Here is an 18,800-nt window from a genome sequence, read left to right as displayed (position 1 = left end):
GGGCCAGAGGAGCCCACCATGTCCCCCACCTCAATAAAAGTTTTCATGGATAGCAAATTGTTCACTTGGTTGAACTAAATGGAAAAACAAATGTTCTCTGAAGAATAACTCATGAGCACTTGATCAAAGTGAGCCGTTTCCATGGAAATCTATTGAAAATTGAACCACACCACAAACTAAATCAGTAAATAGAGAGCATATGTCACTCAATTTTTAAAACAGAATAACAAAACTGGTACCAAAATAGAGGCTATGCATGTTCCCTTTAACACCGAATGTTGGTATCTTAATTATCTCATTTGCATAATCATGAATATTCATTAAAATCATAGATTTTGCTTTGAAATGATAAAACTGTCAACCTCAACTTATCAGAAATTAGGAAGGGTACCCATCCCAAGTGACGAGAAAAGCTAGCAAAAGTATATCCTCTCCCTCTCTCCTCTTATACCCTACCCCCTCTCTCTCTCTGTCTCAAACCTCCACCACTCCCTCTATCCCTCCCCCACTCTCCTCTCCCCTGTCCTCCCCTTACCCCTCTCTCCCCACTCTCCTTTCCCTCCCCTCTCCATCCCATATGCTGTTCGGAGAGGTTTTGAGATTGAAAAGTTGAAACCTCAATGATAGACGGTTCTCATCTGATGATTCGGATGAACATTAAATATTTATACACACTAGCTGGCTCGCAAGTTGTCCGTGTCTGCACAGGATTCTAAACGGGGTAGGGATGGAGGCGGCAAAAAAATGAAAATGGCGTCTTCTGTCATCGAGGTTGTCAAAGCCAGTGACCAATTGGGAATTAATAGTTGGAGGAGGACATTTATACAGTGTATTTTGTGTTGTCGTTTTGTAAAATACAAGCATATGTAGAAACCCGAGATAGTTATTTCTTAGTCTATGTAAAGTTAAACCTTTACCCATTGTCTTTGGGTTCGTTCGGTAATGGGTACATGCGTTGTGGTTAATTAGTTTATGTATTCCTGGTGTGGCGTCTCCCCATTTCCAACGATCTCTTTCTTTCAATTACTCCACGACCTAAGATAGGATGGAGGTTAGGTTTTCACCCCTGTCTGTTTCGTTGTGAACAGGATATCTCAAAAGGTTGTGCATGGATTCGGACGAAACTTGGTGGATGAGTTGGGTATGTGACAAGGAAGAACTAATTCGAATTTGGTGAGGATTCGAATACGGATCCAGATCCTCGAATTTTTTTAATTAATTCTTCACCATTGAATGATGATGTGGCTAAAAAGGATACATGTATATATATATATATATATATATTGTTACGGTTTTTTAGAACCTTCACTTTGTAAATTTAGTAGTAAATTCCCTGTGTACATTTCCCCTTAATTGGCTGTTAATTGATCGCACCTTAGTTAGTCCATCGCATCACGTAGCAAATCATAGGTAGCAAACCATAGGCGTCCCTCAATAGTAATTTCTTTATTCTGTGTTCAGTATAAGGCTCTGTTTTCCACTAGTTCATTTGCATTGCATCAAATGAAATAAGGTAGAATCCCCTTTCAATTGCATTGCCTGCATTACCAACTGCATTCGCCGCCATTGCCATGTGCTCTAACTCGGGGAAGAAGGGCGTGGCCCGCCCATCGTCATCAGGAGGAGGAGTCAGCCAGCCCCGATCAACCAACCCAAGAATGAGTGGGTTTGGCTTGAGAGGGCGGAGAGAGAACGACGAAGAGGTTCGTGAAAGTTCCATGGGCGTGGCTATATAACCCATTGCGGAGAGCCCCCACCAGAGAGTTCAGGGTTCGGCAGAGAGCGGAGAAGAGCTGAGAGTTGTTGAGTTCGGCAGGAGGTACTGAGTGCTGAGAGAGATGTGCAACCTGCAGGGGTACGAGGGAGAGACGACGCTGCTTGGAACAGCTCCTGCGCGCGAAGCTCTGACACGCTGCTGCACATGAACCAGATTGCAGTGGAGTCGGCGACCGCTCACTTCCAGCCCCGACGTCCCATGCGGGATCAAGCTCCAGCCCTGTGGTCCCACCTTCCTCTCCTTCCAGCCATTCGTTCCTGCCTTCAAGTTCCCCATTCGTGTGAGTCTGCCTGTCGTCTGTCCTTTGTGTTGTCCTGGGAATAAGTAAGCCTGTGTAGATAAGCTAGGAATTGCTCTGTGTCCTTCTGCTCCTTCCATTTCCCTGTATATTACTCTTGTTTTATTTTTTCTCTTCTTCTTTGGTTTTGTATAAATAGTAATAAATCCCTGTTATTTCTTACCTTTGGTTTCTTCATTCACATCCGATCGTCTTTGCGATTTCCCCCATTGAGTACCCGACCCACCTGCACACCTCCACCACTGTAGTTGCCACCCGAGCTTACCTAGCTCCTCACCCTAACCTAACTAACTGGGGAAGGCCCTCTCCTGGCTCTGTCACCCCTTGGTGCCCTCTGGCACTGGGCTACCCGGGTCCGTCCTCCGGATCCTCGGGCCCCATCCACAACTACCGGCTCCCAGAGCCCACCTGCGGCCTCACCTGGCCGACATCCTCACAGTGGTGGAGTGCCCAAACCAACTACACACACTAACAGGCTACACGCCCAGCCATTTCCACAACATTAATGCACCCATCCAAAGACCATTCTTTCACCCGCATCACAGATGCCAATATCCAACCACAATTTACCTATACCCTCTACCTAACACTTACTCTACCCGCCCCGGGTATCCGTGATGGGGGCCACTCTTCCCCCATTCACACCTTCGCACCATCCACTCCACTCCACAATTTCCACCATACTCACTCCACGACCATCCATTCCTATACTCCATACCATTTATTCCATACACCTGTCCTCCATTCACCTGTCGTTGCACACCTGTGCAATCACCTGGTGCCACCTGCACCCTCCTTTCTTCCTGGACCATTTGGTCATCACAATACACAATCACCATCACTCACTCATACACTGCTCCACACACCTGTTCAGTTGCACACCTGTGCAATCACACCTGTTCAATCCTCAAACACACGGCATCATCTCATCTAACTACTCCCCTCTGAAACTTGCGCTTCCCAGTCATCCCTTTAAACTATTGCGCTCCCACGTCATTATCAACCACACTAAACTACCTGCGTCCCCACTACAGGTATCAGTCACTATCTAAACCTTAACGTTACCTAATGTCATCTTCGCTAGATCCCTATCAATATAACCAAGCCCTCCCTGGCTCGGTTGTCATAGCCACCCCATAAACTATTGCGCATTTGCCCCCATTTTTGTGAGGGATGGTGGATTTGCCATCCCACCACATCGGGGGTCTCTCTATCAATTTTGCTCGTCCAAATTCCAACCAATTCAAAAATTTTCCATTTACTGCCAATTCTACCCACTATTATAAATTTCGTATCAAATCACTACCATCATCATCACAGTCCGCTATATCCTAGCCTCGGTGCGTCATGACATCATTAAACTCGGTTCGTAAAGCCGAGCAATGAATTCGGGTGGTTTGGTCGCCTGCAGGTTGAATCCGTCCGGCTTTCGGTTCAAGGGAGGTGGTTTGGTTGGACCGAGGTTCCACGCACCATCTCGGTGCGGTACCTTGCGGTCCCGGGCCCGATGGCTCAATCTCCCCCGGTCGGAACCCCGTCCCCACGAGGGGGCACCGTTCCGCTTCCTCCCACTCGCCCTTGAACCGGACCGGTCGCCTGGCCCGACAAGGCCCGGACTCGACCGTGCGGGGCGGGGCCAAGCCCGAATCGGCAACGACGCTTCAAAGAGAAGCGACGCAGCATCGATCCGCGCCGGGCCTCGCACCCAACAAAGCACCCCGCGCCCCGAGTGCTCGCATCGGCTATCCGTCGCCCTAACCGCTAACCCGGTTACCGTCGATGCTTCACTTGCATGCTTACAAGCATACGCTACCCCTTTCACCCTCACAAAACCCGGCGTTCCAACGCCGTCAGTACATTCCACCAACGCTCTCCCTGTTACACACCACACCTCTCGCGCACACTTTGGTCCACACCTCTCCTCCGTTACGTCCTCCGTAACACTCACCATGGGCGTGCACTCTTGCATCCACCCACTAACGCGCTCGGATGGGCTCTCCCACACTCGCGCCATGACCAACTCAGGTGTGCTTCCTCGCACACGTTCCACCACCACCTTACTCTCCGTGTCACACTCCGTACACCCCGACGTGCATTCTCGCTCGCACTCGGTTTCACACTCGCGCTCCGATGTGCCCTCTCGCACCTGCGCCATCACCAACTCACTATTCGTGTCACACTCCGTACACCCCGACGTGCATTCTCGCTCGCACTCGGTTTCACTCCCACACTTTATAACACACCCACTCGCCGACGCACACTTTTTCCTCACACGCGTGCCATTTCCACTCACACGGGACCCTTCACCAACGCCCGGATGCCTCCTCGATCCCAAGCGCGTGAAAATTATTTTGTCGCCAAACATCCTCTTACAAAATCTCCCCGCACAATACACAACAGCACGACTCACCTGGGGGATCCTTTTCTCCACGCGAACCTGCAAACTTCCATTCGGGTTAAGCACAGCATCGTGATGTGAGCAGGGACTTTGTACATAATCCATTTCTCCCTGCAATTCCCGGGCTACCTCCGTCATCTCTTCAATTTTAATTCCCAGCACTGCTTTTTCTTTATTAACCTCGGCGACCGCTGGCTTTAATAAAACACCCTCTACCTCATCGGTCGCCGGCTTTTCCAAACCCCGTGTCGCGATTTCTACCCCCGTCATTGTACCCGTGCTTTCCTCCGCTTCGCTCAACCGGCGCTTCTCGACCCGCGCTACTTCCTTGTGCACCCCTGGGACCCTTTCGCCCAACTTGCGGTCTCTGTCCCTCTGCTCCCTTGCCTCTCTATCGGCCCTCATTCCGTTCGTTGTTGCTTCAATTTGGTTTCCCCATTGTTCCATTTTATCACTCAATTTTTTAATACCGTCATTCTCCCGTTTCATTCCCGCCATGATTTGGGCCATAACAAATCGCATGTACTCCGGCATCTCTGGCTCGGCTGCCGCGACCACAGGCGCGGCTAAATTTGGTGCCGCATTAACCATGTGCGCGAGGACGCCATTTTGTGCGTCTGATACTCCCTCAACCGCCTCCTCATTGCTCCCCTCCATTTGATCCTGGGTTACTCCTAACCCCTCTATCTCTCCCACCGGCATCCCGTCGCCTTGACCAGCCATGGCGCGATTTCAAAATTCGGGTTTTATAAAACAAAACAAATTTCGGCCGCTCCAAATTTTGACCAAATTTTTTTCTAGATGTTTTTTAAAAATTTGGTTCGGGCCTCGAATCTCACTCCCCGACACCAATTGTTGCTTAATAACACAATTGGTGTTCCAAAATTTGGGCCTAACAAATTTAGTCCCAGGTCCGAATCCAACTCCTGACAACCAATTGTTGCAGACGCGGTTTTTGGCGGGAAAACCCTCCGTCGCGTATCCGCTGCTGTAGACGTCACGCGCTGGCTCGGCACACCTGCTCCTCTTCTTCTGGTGGAGCCGTCTCCCTCCTTTCAGCGCGTCTCTCCAAAGCTGGTTTCCTTTCCGAGTACCTCTCCTCTTTGGCTTGGAGCGTTTCGCCTCTCACCGCTCCTCTTGGTGTCGCCTCTTCGCTCATCTCCCAGGTCATCTGGTGAAGCAGTCCCTTCCCGTCGCTTTTATTACCCCGGGCGGAATCAAGCCGCCGGCTGCGAGGGCACGCCTACCGGGTCGCTCACCGCGGTGCTGATTGGCCAAGTGGGGTTGGCTCACTCCTCCCCTCTATGACGAGGTGGAGACACGCCTTTCTTCTCCGAGATTAGCACATGGGCAATGGCGGCTTGCGGGATTGAACACAACTCGCACCCTTTTGAAAGGAACTTTGGAGAGCGGAGATGTTTGGGGAAATTGCAAGGGCCTACGCTTATTTTGTTTGATACAATGCAAAGTCAATCTAGTGGGAAACACATATTTAGCCTACATAGAATAAGGAAATACACTATTTAAAAAGATATATCGTGGCCTGCGTGTAAGTTTCATGGAATTAACTAGGAGGACGGCTGCGACCATTATTTACATTACCAGGGTGTTGCCATACTTTTGTAACGTTCACATTGTAACGTTTTCACATTCGTTACACTTCCTCCAAAATTGTTACACTTCTCAAAAACCGTTACACTTCTCAAAGAACCGTTACACTTCTCAAAACCGTTACAATATTGTTATGTATATATATATATATTGTTTTGAATTTTGGGGTAGAGTGATATATAGATCAGGTAGATCTCCATAGGTAGTGTGCTCCGATTATCGTGGTAGGGAACCCCACATGTAATAAGTTTGTTTAGGCGGATTGTTCGCGTAAGTGTATCTTTGTGATCATACAAAGATGATCCTTGTGATAATTTATCATCGGGATTATGTTAATTCCCCTGTTCGTGAGAGCTGGTGATTTATCCTTCGTCCCATATGGCAACGCACTAGACACGTAGAGCAGGAAAGGCCCATTAGAAATACACACACACACACACACACACACACTAATTAAATTCCCCCCACAATAAAACTCACCAGAAGTGCAGGCAGGAAGCGCCCACGCATTGCACCAACATGGCGATAAAACGTTGTTCAGGCCAGCTGAGGCCACGCCCACCTTACCACGGATTGGTCGAAGGGTTTGATGGGGAGATCACACCAATGGTAGGGAGGGCCAATCGGCATGCAGTTACCAGCCGATTGTGGTAAGAAGGGAGCCGTGATTGGTCACCACAAAGCACAGGCAGGCCGGGAGCCACGCCGAAGAAGGACTCTCTATTGGGCCAGGTGTTGACCAACGGGAAGGCCAGGGTAAGAAGGGACTCGTGATTGGTCAAGGCAGGGGCAAGAAGCTGGCCACTGATTGGTGTAAGGAAGGCCGAGGAGGAAGCAGAGCGCCGATTGGCCAGGTACCACCGATGGTGTCAGGGGCAAGTAAAAAGTGGCACGCTGATTGGAGGAGAGGACAGCTGACGTCATGAGACAGCCAATAAAAGAACTGGCTGGCTGGCATTTTTTCTTCTCGTTTTTGGATCGCTTCGTGCTTGGACCTCTTTCCTCTGCTGCCTCTTGGATTCCTTTGCCCTCGACCTCTTGCTCCTCTTGCCCACCTCTGCCCTTGACTCTTGCTTCTGGTGCCTGCGTGTGAGTGCATGCTGACGAGAGTACGAGTGCTGTGGTGTGAGACGGACCCCGCAGCGAGGCCTGTTTTTGCACCAACGTCAGGCGGTTTTCCCACCACGCACAGACGGTGTGTTTGGGGCCGACACCATTCCTGACAGGATACTGCAGCCAGTTGAGCCAAGTGCAATAAATCACACACCCATTCCTTTCCATTTATTTTCCCTTCGCCGGTGTGATACGTCTGGTGTGGGAGTGCTCCATGTAGGAATCTTATTATTTACCACGTTTCCTTTGTCCAGGCATTCCGTTGTAAATAAATCCTTCTTATTTTCCCTGTATATTTTAAATCCGTTTTCGTTTGAGTTAATTTCCACAGGTTTTAAGACTGGACGGTGGGATCCGTGACGTAATTGAGTTTCAGCATCCTCATCCTCCTCCTTACCCCCCTCCCTCCCCGCGTGCATGAACTCTGCCATATTTGAACTGAACGCCTTTGGAGTTAAAGCTTGCTCGGCCAATCTGTTTCCTGGTAAAGATTTTAATCGCCAGGAACACGACAATATATACATACATACACACATATATATATATATATATATATATATATATATATATATATAAATATATATATATAACTGTGAGAAATAGTAGAAACTCCACAGTACGAGCAGGGCGTCTCATTTGCATTGAATAAATAATCGGGAGATTGAATAAGACGCGGACGTAGCTTCAGGGCTTCGATCTTTCATTCGACAAGCTTTCGACCAACAAAGGTCTTCTTCTGAGTCGGCCCCAAGTTCAATGGACGTTGACATTGGTATAAATATATATATATATATATATATATCATGATATTTCAAAACGTTGTGGATGACTTAAGACAAAACTAGGTGGATGAGTTGGTTAGGTGACAAGAACAACAAGCTGAGAGGGGGTGGGACAAGGGGGAAGCAGATTTGGGGAAGGGTACTGACATAGAGGGGTTTGACATCATGAATGGATGTGAAGGGGAATTGATTGTTTTGTGCACACAACGTCTGCAAAATGGTATTTTCAGGATTCCCAAACTGGATATACGGCGACTGACTTCATGGGTCAAGCACCAAGCATCCATTGAAGGCACAGAGGAATATGGGCCTACGTAGGCTGGATTTTTACGAGAGGAGGCTGGATGAATTAAGCGTTTAGGAGTGGAGGATTTTGGGAAATAAGCTTTGTGAAAAAGAAGAGGAAGATATTTTTATTAAGAAGAATGAGTGGGTTGTTCCTGATGGAGTCAAAAGGAGAGTAAAGAAATTTAGAATACTTTTTTTGAAGCGTTTAAATAAATGTTATTAAGAGCTTTTAAAGGAAGAAACGTTTCATTCAGTGAAGATTCAGTTTGTTGATATTGAAAGGGAGAAGGGATGGGGAATAAAGGAGTAACTGTGCATGGAGATTGAGTTTGGTTTTTTCCTGTTATTATTTTTGGAGTGGGATGAAGAGTTTTTTGTTGTTTGTATTTATTTTGGAGCAAGGAGGGGAAAATGATTAAGCTGAGGAATCAGAAGTAACAATATCTCGGAGAAAAGTGAGCGAAAATGAAGCACGTGCGGTCAAAAACGGAAACATAACTATCAATCTAAGTAGCCCAGCCCTCGACCAGTAGGCCGGACTTTACCAGGAGCAGAAATTCGACAATTCAACACAACAAGGCAAGGTTTGGCACAGAAAAGTGGATGAAAACACAAACAGCAACACGTGAATGAAAATCAAATCGTAAAACACAACGCATCTGGTCTTGGAAACTTAGGTTTGTTGAGCTTGAGGGAAGAACTCACGAACCAGCAACACACGTGGACCAAAATTGGTACCAGTTTACTGGGATGAATGAGCCATTTGAGTATCCTGCTTTGGAGTGGCGACCCGTCCAGGATTGTGCTCAATAGCCTAAAAACTGCTTCAGCAACCCTATGCATCTGAAGATGCAAAAAGGAGTGGTCATCATCATCATATTAATTATCAAAACCTGTATTGAAAAATATTGCCAAAGATTCGCTTCCATGCTCTGAATTATTCCATGAACGTAATCACTTCGTGTCTCGTATGCCAATGAAAACATGCACAAAATGGACATTTTTTTTGTTTGTTTAAAGTATTTTTATTTGTGAAAATTCGTGCATAAACAAGACAGGATTTATCAAATGGAAGATTGAAAATCAGTGCCAGGTCTGTACAAGGGCAGGAAAGTGTGTCATGCAAGTCCATTAAGTGATTGGTGTGCTTAAATTGAGAAAGAATGATACAAATTTGGTGCTTGGAGTGAAGAAGGAAAGAAATGTGGAAAATTCTTTCAACTTCCACCAGACCAAAAACAACAATAGTTTCAGACAAACATGAACAAGAAAGACACGGATTGCTTCCTCGGCTTGGATTAAGACGGAGAAAGACAATTTTGTGGTACAATGTCATCGTAGAAGATCATGCAAAATAAAAATGAAGAAGAAGATATACCTGAACGATGTTGGGGGCCCTCGTTCCCAAAAAGGCAATTTTGTTCATCGGGATGGCCCAGGGGTTCCCATCCTCAGTGTAACCCAATTCGGACAGCCGCGTATGCTTGGTGGCAACATCATGCACAGACATGATGGACATTTGTCCATCGATAATGTGGTATTTCAACGAATGTTTAGACTCTGAAAAAATTAAATATCATGGTGGGCTTACTGACTTGGACTAACGTGATAGCTGGGATTTGAGAGTTGTGAAACAGCTGCTCGAAGTTTTGTTTTGTGGTAGAAATGGCACGCCGTATCCTCAAAGTCGGCATCAGGATATTCGGAAAATGGCAGTTGGAGAACAGGCCGAGTTGAGTTGTTTAGTGGCAACATCTCTTGGAGGAAGTTTGGTAGACAAGTGATGGATTGGTGCACAGAAAATACAGGATTGAAGAATTGAGTTGTAACAATATCGCAATGATCACAACCCCTTCCTGCTTTATCGCCAAGACCCCGCGGTTTGAAACCCTGGGATAGCTCGAAACCAACAGCAAGTAGTTATAGATGAGTGCGTAGTTCTTGCGTTTCATTAAGTACCATGAATAATTCGTTCAGAAGTTGTGAATAAATCGAGCCATGGCATTGTAGTTCTGGGTGGTAGTTGTGGAGTGGTGATATGAAACAGAAGGAACATTCAAAATTCTGTCGTTACATGACTTTCCAGAAGGAATATCTGAAGCCATTTTACCCCAATGTAAAACACCATTCTCTAATCTCTAATTGATGAGCAATATCTAAACGGTGAATGAGCGACTGATGCAAAATATCAAATATATTAAGTTAGTTGGCATCCCTGCTGGTTCACCAACACAGGCGGATGGTCTTTGTTGGTGGAGCATTTGGCAGTTTGAATTTAACCACAAATTCGTGTTACTTGGCGGTACCTGCACTTGCCAGGTTAATCCAGCATCTTGGCTTAACAGGTGAAAACTGTGCTTATAATGAATTACCCAAACGACTGCAGCCTTTCCGCCCCTCTTCATGCCAACTCCCAACACCCTTATCTACAAGGCATGCAGTGCGAGAGCAGCAGGCGCACTGTGAGCCGGAACTCTTACTCGAGGCCTGTATGTGCCAGGCGTTGGCTCGGCCGCTTTCCAAAGCTCCTTTTCACTGTGGGTATCCTGGGCACCACCGTGAGCAAAGTCAGAAAGGCCGCTGTCATCTGGTGCAAAGCAGGGGTTGTCGAACTGATTGTAGATGGGACTCGTGGCGGACGGGCTACTGCCTGGTGGGCTTGAACCGAGCGTCGGTCGTCTCTGGTCGTCACGAGTGGTCGTCGCGATGCTGGCACGTAAAGTCGTGTGGCGAAGGAGTGGACGTAACGACGGCTGACGCCAACCGGTTTCCTTGAACACGAACCAGACATTCCCGGCCCAGAGAACAAAATTTACCAGGCCGAATACCTGAAAAGAGTTTTTACCAGTTATCAGGGGGATGCACTCTGAGCTGTTTATCAATTTGCATCTGTCACTCCATTGCACCACCTGCATAAGACACTACCAGACACTACGTAAACTCATCTGGGGTTAATCCACAAATCGCACACTTCCTGTAAACTTCCAAAGAATGCTTGTAGCACATGTCTACACGGGTCTGCTTATGTATGTTGTACCTTTGTTCAAATCCTTATCTTCATATGTATAAGAAGATTAGAAAAAGAAAGCAAATGTCAAATACCCATTAAAGCGACACATACTCCCTCATACGACACATACACATTAAAGCGATACATACAGACACATACACGTACTGACAAATCTCGCATTCTTACGATGTCTCTCCGAAAAGACCGACTGGACAACCCTCCCATCTACTTTCTCAACAATCCTCTCCAATAAGTTCTGTCACTCAAGCTTTTGGGTCTCACTATCTGCCATGATCTTTCCTGGGAAAACCACATTTCCAAGTTGGCCTCCAAAGCCAGTCATCGACTGGGCATCCTCCGTCGTGCGAAGTCCTTCCTTGACACACCTGAGCTCCTCACCACATACAAGGCTTTCATCCGCAGCTCAATGGAATACTGCTCTCCCCTCTGGGCTGGTGCTCCTGCCTCACACCTAGCTCGTCTTCACGCTGTTGAAACCAAAGCGTTCAGAATCATTGGAATCTCCCGCGATTAAGCTGATTCTGAGGGCCTTTCACTCACTCACCGCAGGCAGGTTGGTGGTCTTTCTGTCTTCTACCGACTCCTCTCCGGCCTTGCCCCCCCCCCCCCCACCCGCCTAGCTCTCTCTGTGCTCTGTCCTCCAAATATTCCTACAGGTCGCACAAGATCTGCCTGCAACCCTCTTATGGTTAAACTGCCAAAATCAAGACTCTCTGCTCACCTTCACTCTTTCATTCCTCTTTTCTCCTGCCTCTGGAACAAACTCCCCCACTCCCTTCAATCCCACTCCTCCCTCCAGGTCTTCAAAACAGCTGTTCACCACCATCTCTTATCTTCCCCCATCCAAAACCTTGATCTTTTCTACCCCGGCTAATTTCACCCCAGATCCACTTTTTTGAAATACAAACTTCTTTCCTGGAAGTCCGAGCAGTGTCCATGTGTTTTATACTTCTCCAACCCCCTCCCCCCTTCCCACGCCTCCTCCCCCCAAGCCCTCTCCCTCCCACAGATCTCCCGATGTCCCTGCTCTCAAATGTTGTTTCTGCTTCCCCTTCTCTCCCCATCTTGTCTACCGCTCCCTTTATTATATGTTTTGTGTGTCTGATATTTTTGTGTGATAAATGTTAGCTCTTTCACGAGCCTCGATCCTGTATACCAAAAAAAAAAAAAATAGTGGGTGAGCATCCAGCTACCTGCTACTATAATCACCCACAAGCCATCACTCAGTATACCCACCACCCAATGCCCAGTACTTCTTGCCCAGTCCCACCACTGAGACGTCGAGAGCTGGCATGATAGGCGGGGCCTCGGAAGAACATCGCGTCGACGTTTGAGATCGGCACGCGGCGATCGGAGCTGCCAAGGTGCCCGGAACAAGTGTAGACTTGAGCTCGGAAAGAGCACGAGCCCACAGCAGCGAGCTCGACAGCCAGAGTGCAGCAAACGCTATGGAAACAGCAAAGTCCTACAGCACACAAAAAAAAACAGTATTATCGGTCTCACGATCTCTTAAAAAGGAGGGCACATTTTCATGTTGGTATTGCTGATTGCACCATGAGCTTGTTGAGAACCATCCAGGCCTTGGAGGATTTCAATGAATATGCAGAGGAAGGTCAGGGGATTCGGGGAAGCGCAGGTGGGGATTAGATGTAGTTGTATGCAGTAATTGCTACGGTCTGCTACTATCAACGATCCCCAAAAGGGACAGTGTGCAATAGTCACGTGAGGCTGCAAAGGTTTAATGTAAACATCGCTCCGGAAAGCAATTTTCAAATCGATTTGAACAATATGTTTCCAAAAGCCTTTTACCCCAAAAAACTGAAAATTGAATTGAAGAGGCTTGATCAAAGTCAGTGATCACGTAAATAGCGCAAAGGTCGATATATAAATGGGCTTACTCCGAATCAGGTATGGTATTTTTTACCACATATGCCTGGCTTTAAACCCTGGTGCATGGAGCCTTAAACCCATATGCAGGAAGCCTTAAACCCATGTGCATCAAGCCTTAAACCCATGTGCATGAAGCCTTCAACCCAGGTGCATGAAGCCTTAAACCCAGGTGCATCAAGCCTTAAACCCTGGTGCATGAAGCCTTAAACCCATATGCAGGAAACCTTAAACCCATGTGCATCAAGCCTTAAACCCAGGTGCATGAAGCCTTAAACCCAGGTGCATCAAGCCTTAAACCCAGGTGCATGAAGCCTTAAACCCATATGCAGGAAGCCTTAAACCCATGTGCATCAAGCCTTAAACCCATGTGCATGAAGCCTTCAACCCAGGTGCATGAAGCCTTAAACCCAGGTGCATCAAGCCTTAAACCCTGGTGCATGAAGCCTTAAACCCAGGTGCATCAAGCCTTAAACCCTGGTGCATGAAGCCTTAAACCCAGGTGCATGAGGCCTTAAACCCATGTGCATGGAGCATTAAACCCATGTGCATGAAGCCTTCAACCCAGGTGCATGAAGCCTTAAACCCAGGTGCATGAAGCCTTAAACCCAGGTGCATCAAGCCTTAAACCCTGGTGCATCAAGCCTTAAACCCAGGTGCATGAAGCCTTAAACCCTGGTGCATGAAGCCTTAAACCCTGGTGCATGAAGCCTTAAACCCTGGTGCATGAAGCCTTAAACCCAGGTGCATGAAGCCTTAAACCCTAGTGCATGAAGCCTTAAACCCTGGTGCATGGAGCCTTAAACCCAGGTGCATCAAGCCTTAAACCCATGTGCATGAAGCCTTAAACCCATGTGCATCAAGCCTTAAACCCAGGTGCATGAAGCCTTAAACCCTGGTGCATGAAGCCTTAAACCCTGGTGCATGGAGCCTTAAACCCAGGTGCATCAAGCCTTAAACCCATGTGCATGAAGCCTTAAACCCATGTGCATGAAGCCTTAAACCCTGGTGCATGAAGCCTTAAACCCTGGTGCATGGAGCCTTAAACCCAGGTGCATCAAGCCTTAAACCCATGTGCATGAAGCCTTAAACCCATGTGCATGAAGCCTTAAACCCAGGTGCATGAAGCCTTAAACCCAGGTGCATGAAGCCTTACACCCAGGTGCATGGAGCCTTAAACCCAGGTGCATGAAGCCTTAAACCCAGGTGCATGAAGCCTTAAACCCAGGTGCATGAAGCCTTACACCCAGGTGTATGCACACCCAAAGAGGTGACTCTGACCCATGTCATCATCACGTTAAACTCCTCAATAGAAAAGCCATAGAATAGAAACACAGGGATAATAGTGTAAATATGGTAGGAATACAAACAACTTTACCTAAACACAACAAACAAAAAAGGAAGAGGAAGTTAATGTCAGGAAAGACCGAGGAACAGAAGATAAATGAGGAAAAGATGCCAACGGGACTCTCGTTTATCATTTTACATCAAGTGTCCAAAAGAAGACAAACCACTTATTGATTGAATGGGGATGGCAGGATATCCTACAGGTATGCGTACTCGCTCTGACCTGTCTCGGCAAACTACGTTCAACAACACATTCAACAAGGCGTCGGCCAATGTCACAGAGCCCACTGTGTCCTTCGCAAAGAGGAGGAAAGCCATCGCCCGCACCAGTAACAAATCACAAATTCCTGCTCCAACCCGAAGGGGGAACTGCACCGGTGGTACTGCCCCTGCAAGAACTGATGCTGCGACGACATTGATTGAATGAATTATACGAGATGAACAAGTCTGTGGGTGAGGAAATGTCGTGAAATCAAGATGACTGATGCAAGTTACTTTGAAAACAAATTGTGCATCACACCCACAGACTCGCTCCGGAAAATACTCCACAACCCATGCCACAGGCCTCTGTAATAACTCCACAACCCATGCCACGGGCCTCTGTAATAACTCCACAACCCATGCCACGGGCCTCTGTAATAACTCCACAACCCATGCCACGGGCCTCTGTAATAACTCCACAACCCATGCCACAGGCCTCTGTAATAACTCCACAACCCATGCCACAGGCCTCTGTAATAACTCCACAACCCATGCCACCGGCCTCTGTATAACTTCACAACCCATGCCACAGGCCTCTGTAATAACTCCACAACCCATGCCACAGGCCTCTGTAATAACTCCACAACCCATGCCAAAGGCCTCTGTAATAACTCCACAACCCATGCCACGGGCCTCTGTAATAACTCCACAATCCATGCCACAGGCCTCTGTAATAACTTCACAACCCATGCCACGGGCCTCTGTAATAACTCACCAACCCATGCCACGGGCCTCTGTAATAACTCCACAACCCATGCCACAGGCCTCTGTAATAACTCCAAAACCCATGCCACGGGCCTCTGTAATAACTCCACAACCCATGCCACAGGCCTCTGTAATAACTCCACAACCCATGCCACGGGCCTCTGTAATAACTTCACAACCCATGCCATGGGCCTTTGTAATAACTCCACAACCCATGCCACAGGTCTCTGTAATAACTCCACAACCCATGCCACAGGCCGCTGTAATAACTCCACAACCCATGCCACAGGCCTCTGTAATAACTCCACAACCCATGCCACAGGCCTCTGTAATAACTCCACAACCCATGCCACGGGCCTCTGTAATAACTCCACAACCCATGCCACAGGCCTCTGTAATAACTCCACAACCCATGCCACAGGCCTCTGTAATAACTCCACAACCCATGCCACAGGCCTCTGTAATAACTCCACAACCCATGCCAAAGGCCTCTGTAATAACTTCACAACCCATGCCACAGGCCTCTGTAATAACTTCACAACCCATGCCACGGGCCTCTGTAATAACTCCACAACACATGCCACAGGCCTCTGTAATAACTCCACAACACATGCACAGGCCTCTGTAATAACTTCACAACCCATGCCACAGGCCTCTGTAATAACTCCACAACCCATGCCACAGGCCTCTGTTATAACTCCACAGCCCATGCGACAGGCCTCTGTAATAACTTCACAACCCATGCCACAGGCCTCTGTAATAACTTCACAACCCATGCCATGGGCCTCTGTAATAACTTCACAACCCATGCCACGGGCCTCTGTAATAAGTCCACAACACATGCCACAGGCCTCTGTAATAACTCCACAACCCATGCCACAGGCCTCTGTTATAACTTCACAACCCATGCCACGGGCCTCTGTAATAACTCCACAACACATGCCCCTGTAATAACTCCACAAAACATGCCACAGGCCTCTGTAATAACTTCACAACCCATGCCACAGGCCTTTGTAATAACTTCACAACCCATGCCACAGGCCTCTGTAATAACTTCACAACCCATGCCACGGGCCTCTGTAATAACTCCACAACCCATGCCACAGGCCTCTGTAATAACTCCACAACCCATGCCACAGGCCTCTGTAATAACTTCACAACCCATGCCACAGGCCTCTGTAATAACTCCACAACCCATGCCACAGGCCTCTGTAATAACTCCACAACCCATGCCACAGGCCTCTGTAATAACTTCACAACCCATGCCACAGGCCTCTGTAATAACTTCACAACCCATGCCACAGGCCTCTGTAATAACTCCACAACCCATGCCACAGGCCTCTGTAATAACTTCACAACCCATGCCATGGGCCTCTGTAATAACTTCACAACCCATGCCACAGGCCTCTGTAATAACTCCACAACCCATGCCACAGGCCTCTGTAATAAATCCACAACCCATGCCACGGGCCTCTGTAATAACTTCACAACCCATGCCACAGGCCTCTGTAATAACTCCACAACCCATGCCACAGGCCTCTGTAATAACTTCACAACCCATGCCACGGGCCTTTGTAATAACTTCACAACCCATGCCACAGGCCTCTGTAATAACTCCACAACCCATGCCACAGGCCTCTGTATAACTTCACAACCCATGCCACAGGCCTCTGTATAACTTCACAACCCATGCCACTGGCCTCTGTAATAGGCCTCCACACAGGCCTTGTGTAGAAATAAACACAAATGTTTCAGCGATATTTACCTAAGGGTACAGTACCAAAATTAATTAGATGAATTCACAGATGAATTGCAGTCGGGATAACCTTGAATGTACAAAAAAAATAATAGAAGAATTATGAGGATATGAATAAAAGGTACCACAAACATGGGCACTGCACACATGCACCTGCAAATACCCACAGCATTTGCCACCTTCACTCATAACCTGATACAACAATAAAACAACAACATGGATTTTAAGGCCATTTTCCCTGCGAGAGCGGGGGTTGGCCTTGCGGTCCCCATGACAATCTTCTCCATTTTGCCCTATTTTCTGCATCTCCCCTTGTTAACCCCCTTGCCCGCATTTCTTCTTCGACCATCTTTCGCCAAGTCTTTCTCGGTCTTCCCCGTCCTCTACTTCCTTCTACATTCATTTCCATCACTCTTTTCAACCAGTCACTTTCATCCTTCCTCAACACATGACCAAACCATCTCAACCTGTTTCTCTTCACAGCATCCATCACCGGCTCTATTCCCATCATCTTTCGCAATTCATCATTTCTCTTCCTCTCTCTCAACGATACTCCACACATCCACCGAACCATTTGCATTTCCACCCTTTCCAGCCTTCGTTGCTGCTCTACGTTCATTACCCATGTCTCGCTCCCATAAATCATAACACTTCTCGCACATGCAGCATACACCTTTCCCTTCAGCTTCAACGACACTCCCCTCCTCGTCAGCACGCCACTCAGTTCCCGAAACTTCTTCCATGCACATCTCACTCGAGCAACCGTTGCGGAGTCTGATCCACCTTCTCCATTCAGCATGTCTCCGAGGTAACAAAATGTTTTCACACCTTCCAGCTGCACGCCGTCTCCAAGATCCAACTCAACATTTCCTCCATCTGCAGCTCCCTCTGTGCACACCTTACACTTGAATGTAGCTGCCACACTGGTTAATGACCCTCTCAAACCACTACATTTTTGATGAACCCACTCAGCGCACATTGTACATTGAATAGAGTTCACTCCGACACCCTTCTTGCACACAGCACATGGCCACTTCCCAGTTCTTTCCACCTCACCACATGCTTTACCACTTGCCATCACCTTCGTCTTTCCGATATTCACCTTCAGACCTTTTGTCTCCATACATTCCTTCCACTTGTTCATCTTCTCCTTCAGTCCATCTATACTTTCTGCAATCAACACCAGATCATCTGCATACAACAACTCCCACGGTAAACCCTCCTTTACGTTCTGAGCCAGCACCTCTATCACAGCTACAAATAGTAGTGGACTTAGTACCGACCACTGATGCACTCCCACCTTCACCTCAAACTCACCACTGTTCCAGTCCTTCGTCCTTACAGCTGTGCGCGCTCTTTTGTACATTGCCATCACTACTCTGATAAACCATTCCTCCACTCCTAACTTCCTCAATGCCCATGTCACTACTTCGCGTGGAACCCTATCGAATGCTTTCTCCAGATCAACAAACCCAAGAAACAACTTCTTCCTCTTCTCCATATACTTCTCCTGCAACTGCCTCACAATAAAAAGCACGTCTGTCGC

The 18,800-nt window shown here is 47.6% G+C and overlaps 1 protein-coding gene across 8 annotated transcripts in view; it reads right to left on the bottom strand.

Annotated features, from left to right (window-relative positions):
- Positions 1 to 9,267: 9,267 nt before the first annotated feature.
- The window catches only part of LOC137438026 (synaptoporin-like), an 83,911-nt gene continuing 74,378 nt past the window's right edge, over positions 9,268 to 18,800 (bottom strand). For 4 of the 8 annotated variants that reach the window (XM_078766653.1, XM_068132890.2, XM_078766654.1 and 1 more), the window contains exons 4-5: positions 12,569 to 12,763; positions 9,268 to 11,095 (exon numbers count right to left, since the gene is read on the bottom strand). In XM_078766653.1, the coding sequence (XP_078622779.1) occupies positions 10,694 to 11,095; positions 12,569 to 12,763 (597 nt within the window). In that variant the 3' untranslated portion in view covers positions 9,268 to 10,693. Of the gene's footprint in view, positions 11,177 to 12,534; positions 12,764 to 18,800 lie in introns of all 8 variants that reach the window. The other 4 variants (XM_068132888.2, XM_068132891.2, XM_068132889.2 and 1 more) reach the window with 2 other exon arrangements.

Source organism: Myxine glutinosa, chromosome 12 (assembly GCF_964187855.1).
Source record: "Myxine glutinosa chromosome 12, kmMyxGlut1.1, whole genome shotgun sequence".
Lineage (NCBI taxonomy): Eukaryota > Metazoa > Chordata > Myxini > Myxiniformes > Myxinidae > Myxine > Myxine glutinosa.
The sequence above is the reverse complement of the archived record's forward strand: the minus strand, read 5'-3'. Positions and strand labels throughout refer to the sequence as shown.